At 46.2% G+C, this 7,500-nt stretch overlaps 1 protein-coding gene across 12 annotated transcripts in view; it reads right to left on the bottom strand.

Moving 5' to 3' along the window:
* The window catches only part of LOC147018853 (CCR4-NOT transcription complex subunit 6-like), a 134,214-nt gene that overhangs the window by 43,230 nt on the left and 83,484 nt on the right, over positions 1-7,500 (bottom strand). For 10 of the 12 annotated variants that reach the window (XM_085898941.1, XM_085898940.1, XM_085898943.1 and 7 more), the window contains one exon: positions 2,022-2,075. The exons of the other annotated variants lie outside the window; for them this stretch is intronic. In XM_085898941.1, coding sequence (XP_085755067.1) covers positions 2,022-2,075 — 54 coding nt within the window. The remainder of the gene's footprint in view (positions 1-2,021; positions 2,076-7,500) is intronic. 12 annotated transcript variants of the gene reach the window in all.

The following is a 7,500-nucleotide window of genomic DNA, read 5'->3' as shown; positions in this document are numbered from 1 at the left end:
GTTTGGACGGCAAGGAAGTTGGAGGAATGCATATTGGGGGCGGAGGGGGGTTGGGGTGGAGGTGGCATGCACGCAGGCAGGCCTTTACCAGATGTGCAGCATGGGTTTTAATTTTTAAATGCTCCCATCTGGTTTTATATAGAACACTGCGGTTAAAAAGAAAACGTTGCTGTTTGGGCGCATTTTATCGCCCTTCCCTTCCCTAGCCCTTACGCCGCCTTCCCCTCCCCGTATCCTCCTCCCAAACCCCCCACCACTATACAACTTTCCGGAGGTCGAGGAAGGGAAGGGGAGTCAAAGAATGTGTGAATTGGATAAATGAAAGCTTTTTTCTTTTGAAAGCAGTTGGAACTGCTGCTCGGATCAATTCCGCAATTCGTCTCAGATCAAGAGATTCGAGAACTTATCCTATGTGTGGAAATTAAATAAAGGCATGAACACTGGTGCAGCTTTTTTGACGTTTGAAGGAAAACGCCCTTCCCTTCCCCAACAGTTACCTCCTCCCAAAGCTCCTCCACCCCCCACGGACGTCTCTGGGAGGTCCAGGCGTTGTTTATTATGACCCCTTTGAATGTGCAGTTTTAAAGTACCCAATTTCGTTCAATCCTGCACTAATGCCGGCAGGACCACTCCTCATCCCCCCCCCCCCCAACCACCGCCGCGTTCCCTCAAGTCCCCCTATCAAAAGCATGTCCAGAACACCCCCTCCCCCACTCACTACTCCGCTCCCTACCCCTTCCCGGAGTGTATAGCAACGTGTGGTGAGGCCTCACCCCCCCCCCTCTTCCTTTCTCTACCCCCCTCCCCCCCACACCAACCCCTCACACATTTTTCAAACTGAAAAAGCCCTGGCCCAGATGGAATTTCAAACTTCTGGCAAAAGCAACCAGATACTTTCCTTAATCAATACGTTCGAGCATTCAGCAAACTTATCCGGGGGGAGAAGGAAATGGATGAATGGCACACAGAAAGTAACACCTTCTTCATCCTAAAATCTGAAGAAACTAAACTACCTCCCAAGTACAGATCAATAACATGTCAACCAACAGCATACAAACTTCTGACAAGAATCATCACAGAAATGATGGACCACCACCAAACACAACAAGGAAGCCGAGAGGCAGAACAGAAGAGATGCAAGAGAGGATGCTGCAGAACAATAGACCACCCACTACTAAACAAGGCCATACTCTAAAATTGCAATGAGAAGAACCAAATTATCCACAGCATGGATAGAATACAAAAAAAGCTTTTGATAGTTTGATTATTTGGGGGATAATCTTGGATATTTGCATGCAATTTAACATCTATGAATGTGGGACACTGTTTGAAAAAGCGATGGAGCTCTGGAATAACGCATTGATCTAACAGCACTCAGAAGGAAAGATCAAAACACCAGGGGTGAAGATACGATTTGGGATCTTGCAGGGTGACAGCTTTTCACCGCTCCTGTTTTGCCCGGCTCTGGACCCACTGAACAACCCCATTAATGAGCAAGGACACGGATACACCCCAACATCCAATAAGAGAACATCCAAAGAACCAGGAAAGGTGACGCATCTACTGTACATGGATTATTTAAAACTCTTCACACCAAATGACGAGACATTGGCAGAACTGAAATTAGGAAAAAGGCACTGCGAAGACATTCAAATGTTATTTCGCAGAGATAAGTGTGCCAAGTGAATATCCGTACAAGGCAGACAAACAAAAATGAACAACGTTAAAAATAAATATTAAAAAAAAAAAATCAACCTAAACACAGCAACACAGGAGCAAGATAATGAAGCATCATACAAATACATTGGGGTGGAAGGGGGCCACCAAATATGTTACAGATGCGCAAAACTACCAAAGATTACCCGCGTATAACAAAGCTGATCCGGAAAACATAGCTCTCCCCGAGAAGCAAAATCAAAGCTTTAAACCAACTCGCACTACCTGTTCCAATTCAGCTGCAAAATAATAAACTTGCTCCAAGCGGAAATCAATAAACTAGATATCAAAACATGAAAACTCACCATCCACAAAATGTTCACAAACAAAAAAAAAAATCAGCGATCCCGTGACTGTACCTGCCGAGACAGGGAGAAGGTAGTAGTCTGATGGACCTCAATCAAGTGCACAGAGAAACAACTGAAGGATTGGCTGAGTATGTGAAAAATTCAACAGATGACCGAACCCAATTTGTACGCAAACACAGAGAGCAAGTAAGAAAAGGCATCCCTAACCCACCGAGCAAAAATTTTTCCAAAATAAGGTTTGAAGACATCACACATGAAACTGAAACAGCAACAAATACAACCCCAATGATTAAAAAAAGACAAAAACAACTGTCATGGCACTCTTTGATGTCATGACATCGACTGATATGCCTCCGCCTATATTATTACATCATTATACAACATACATACTGTGACGTCCACGGGACTTGAACAGTCCCGCCAACGTAGAATGAGCCGAAACGATGGAGGCGGTTTATTTATATATAACCCCAACATGGCGGTTCTAATCGCTCTACCGCAAACGGGACGAGGAAGGTGGCACGAGTCACTTTTCACTGAGTTGATGATGTTTATTCGTTTTTACTATTAACCAGAAATAACAAGACTCGGCAAGAAAAGGGATCCGGGGCGATTCGACGGGATGGTGTGGGATCGGGCGTGGGGAAAAAACACAGACAATTCCAATGAATATACAGATCTCAAACCCTCTAAGGCACCAAGCACACACACACACACACACACACACACACACACACACACACACACACACACACACACACACACACACACACACACACACACACACACACACACACACACACACACACACACACACACACACACACACACACACACACACACACACACACACACACACACACACACACACACACACACACAGACAAAACATAGCTATTTCTGGTGGTCAGGCTGGACCGTGGTGTGGACGCAACTGTCCCTGGATCGGCGTCGGACGACCTGGCCTTGCTCTCGTCAGGGGGGCAGGAGAAACCGTGGTGCTGTCGACCTCCTGGTCTTGGCCCAAGTCCGCTCACAGCCACCAGGGAACCAGTTCTGGCGCCAAGTTGCGAGCAGGAGAGGGAGGCAGGTCCGCCCGCCGTTCGACCCCGTACTCCGAGTCAGCAGAACCCCAGAGCCAACCAAGGTGAGGCACGAGGCTCAGCAAGGCTCCAAGACACGATGAAGAACACGATCGAATCAGCACAACAACAAGGACGCTTCCCGCGCAACAACCTCCACACCAAAAAAAACACGATCGTTTTGTCCCGATCTTCTTCCTCCTCTTCCTTTTCGACCCCGAACAGAACCTTTTTATCCTCCTGTCCTCGTCACTTCCAATCGAGCCGTTTATTGGCCCACCGCCGTCGCCTTCTGCCAATCGTGATCACGGGGCGGAGCCATCCGCTGCACTGTCCTGTGACGTCACGGCCAGTCTCCAGAGAATACCAAAAGGGGTTTACGCAGACACACTTACCCTATCCCGTGTCCCTATCTAATTACGTGACAATTATCATTTCCCCCCTTGAAGAAATGAACATTTACTAGACAACTTATCACCACTGAATTGCTACTTATTACATCGAGATCCTGGTAAACTCGAACAGCATGGCATACCTCATTAAACATCCTAATTACCCTTTGAATGCATACCCCCCCTCAAACGTAACAATACATACACCAAGTTTGATTTAAATCACTTCAGCTGTTCTCAAGCATCACATTTTTACCTGACACGACCTCTGACTTTTGATGTTTGATGCTGAAATTGCTGTGTCAGTTCATCTTTGCATCATAATATATTTTAAAGGCAAACAAGCATTTATCTGCCATGAGGGGTTTTGTAATTATATAGTATCGCAGGTTCGTTGGATGTCATACGCAGATATAGACACAAGAAGTAGTGTTCATACAGAAGCCTTCAGCCATTTATTCATATCCAAAGAAGCATCAAGAAAGTTATTTAATCACTTCGTAAAGCTCCTAAAAGTTACGAAAAGTTCTGTGAAACTGGAAAGGAATGATGTTGTTTAGTGACAACAATACTTCAGAAATCCATTACAGTTCCACTCTGAATCAAATGCAATAAATCAAACGAACAGGAAACAGACCTCAAATGGTATCGAAATACGTTATGCAAATGGCATGAATGTACGTGGCGTGCAATGCGTTTACATGAAAACGCGTACAAAATACATTTCAATCTTTCTTACTACATGAAGTCTTACAATTAGCAACATAGGGAGATATACTGACCACTTTAATCCTCCTTAACGAGTAGCACTTGTACGTGGATAAAACGTTGAATAGGCCTGGTCACACCGATGGTCTCATGGTTCGATATGAACCTCGCAATGCAGTATAAGCTTTACAACACGACAAGTCTGGAGACGGCGATGGTTCATGAGCAATGTACACGGTTCGCCTTTTATATTTTTTGACCTTCGAGGGGACGCCACGGGCAAACTGGCGGGAATCGGGAAAACCGTAAATGATGAAAGTTGTAGTACTCGAAGAGCACTACTTGCATACCAACTTTCATTCAAAACAGTTGAAAACCCTAGGAGCTCAATGCCCAATTTATTGATTTTTTTGACATTTTCTAAGTTTATGACCTTGTGACCTTGACCTTTGGACGAAAATGAAAAATTGAGCTCCATGGGGCTATGCAGGTGCCATTGGGCTAACCAAATACCGAAAACCCCTGCCAGATTCAACAAACCCCCTCAGAGAAGATGTAACTTGAAATTGGCTACCCCCTAAAAACATGTTTTTTGGGCGTGGCTCTGCCCATAATGGGCACAGCATGCCCATTCTCAGGAAAACACAACTAGATCATGATATAAACCTCCCACCCAAATATTATCAGGATCGGATCAAAACCCACGGAGCTATGCTCAGGACAGACAGACAGACAGACATACATAACAAATATAGTGGTCACTCTGGCTGGCGCTCGTGAACCAATATAAGCTTTGCAGAGTGATTTAAGCTCGCAGCAGCTGTAACCTTCAGAGAGCCAAAGCTTTTGGCTTCCCAGAATGCATCTGCATCCGTTCTGAGCTGCACCCAGAACCTTCACTCTGAGCTGTGCCCAGAACATTAATGGTGTGGTAAATCTTTACTAACCTACAAATGTCATGACTGACATGTGTGTGTGTGTATATATATATATATATATATATATATATATATATATATATATATATATATATATATATATATATATATATATATATATATATATATATATATATATATATATATATATATATATATATATACATACTTAAACCATGCTCGGTCAAAACCCAATTACTGGTTCACAAGTAAGCGTAACAGAATTTTTACCTTGAATGGGATCTCTGATCTTTGACCTCTTGACCTTTCAAACTCATAACCTAATCAGTTCATCTTTGCATCATCATACAAACTTGTGCCAAGTTTGACTTTGATCCCTTCAGCTGTTCTTTAAGGTCCCATGTAATTCAAAAGTTTCTGGTTATTTATATATTAACTTGACCTTCCTAGTGAAGAAATCACCCATATTTCTTTTTTAAAATCAACAATGGGATAATTAGACCAATATTTTGAACATTTGTAGTATTTTTCACAACTTGCTATGCCCCGCCCCTCAAAAAAGTGAAGTTCAGCGAACCGCAGGTCACGTGACCGTTGAGGTCATCTCCAGAACGCGACTCGCTCAGAGTCGATTGATGAGACGTCGCGCGTCGTATAAAGTACGTACAAATGCATTGTGCACGTGTTTGCTATCTCACTGATCGTCTTAATTCTTGTGATTGCTTCGCGAAAGTTTTTAAGAGTTTTAGCCTTACTTTCAAAAATGCCTGCAAGATGTATCGGAGCAGGATGCAGCAATACTGTTGCCGGGACCGGGTATCGGCGACGAGCACGACCGCCAGATGGAGCAGAACGGCTCCACCGATCACCCGGAATTTATAGGTCGTCACCCCGGATAACTCCAGAGCCAACGGGTCCCTTATCGGACCGAAGTTCGCCAATAGATCGACCACGTGGGGTAGAGTCAATTGCCAATTTCAATTTACCTAAATACCCACGTCGTCCAAACTACCGGGGAAATTCACCATTGACGATGCTCGTACGGAACGAGCCGCTGGCGTACTCGAACCGTGTGCGACCTAAGCTTCCGTCGGTCCAAATGTCCCTTTACAGCGGCAACAGCCTGGCTAATTCTCCAACACGCACTGTGTTAAACCAATAAAAGAAACACAAAACGAACTGATACATTCAACACATGCGTTCATTTATAATGGGGCGGGGGGGGGCACGCAAGAAACAGAGTTATCCGAATAATAAGAGGCACCTATGTACAGCAAGGCACTTATACAATTTATTACTTACGAGACTGGCACCACACACACACACACACACACACACACACACACACACACACACACACACACACACACACACACACACACACACACACACACACACACACACACACACACACACACACACACACACACACACACAAACCCAAAAGAAACGGTGGCCACAGCCTTTATTGAGACCTCCAGCTCGGATGGAAAGGCGAGCTGAAGACCATAGCCTGCCTCGGACCTGTCCGCCTCGTGTGGTCTTCGAGCTGATTCAAACCCAGACACCAGCGAGCCACGAGCGGCCTCCCAAGCTCTGCTCAGCGCTCATGCCGACAACCAAACCTCTCCTCGGTATCTTCAGAGAGACGGCGTGCACCCCTCCCGGTTCTTGTCGGCGGCAGGATCTCCAAATCTCTCCTCTTGGTGTTGTCGGCAGGAACGCGGCGCGCAACCCTTGCGGCTCTGGTGGGGGATGGTGTCTCTCAAGCTCTCTTCTTTTTGTCGGCAGGGACGCGGCACGCAACCCTTGCAGCTCTGGTGGGGGATGGTGTCTCTCAAGCTCCAGCTTCTTCTTCTGCTGTCCGAACGCGCCACACCCTTATTCACCCTGTCTCCGGGGGGGGGGGGGGGGAAACGCCTCCGCCCTGCCAGCTCTCCCTTACTGGACGGTTTTGGCGCGCAGAACTGCTCGTCGCCCTGTCATTGGCCAAAATGAACGGCAAGTCCATTGATTGGCCCGGGGGCGTGGTGACGTCACGCGGACCCCTTTCCTCCTGTCGCGGGATCTGATTGGCTGAGCGGCGGTCACCCCACACGTAGCACGCTGATTGGTCGAGGGCTGCCACGAGGCTCCTCCTTGAACTCTGCCCACCAAACAGGCAGAGAAATATTCTGTGTGGCCTCTGCCCACCAAACAGGCAGAGGAACTGTATTCTGCGTGGGCTCCGCCCACGTACGTGCTGACACGCACGTAGGCCATGGCGTCGGCCAGAGCAAGGTGAAGGTGATGCTGGCGTTGTCGTAGTTATGAGGTGTAAAAATAAAAGAAAACCCTGACTATCAAAGTAACTCACAGCGCAAGTACATTTATTCACCCATTAAACAAGGGACGG

Source organism: Eptatretus burgeri, chromosome 10 (genome assembly GCF_056783735.1).
Source record: "Eptatretus burgeri isolate ZD-2024b chromosome 10, Ebu_testis_v1, whole genome shotgun sequence".
Lineage (NCBI taxonomy): Eukaryota > Metazoa > Chordata > Myxini > Myxiniformes > Myxinidae > Eptatretus > Eptatretus burgeri.
This window is presented reverse-complemented; position numbering and strand designations above follow the sequence as displayed.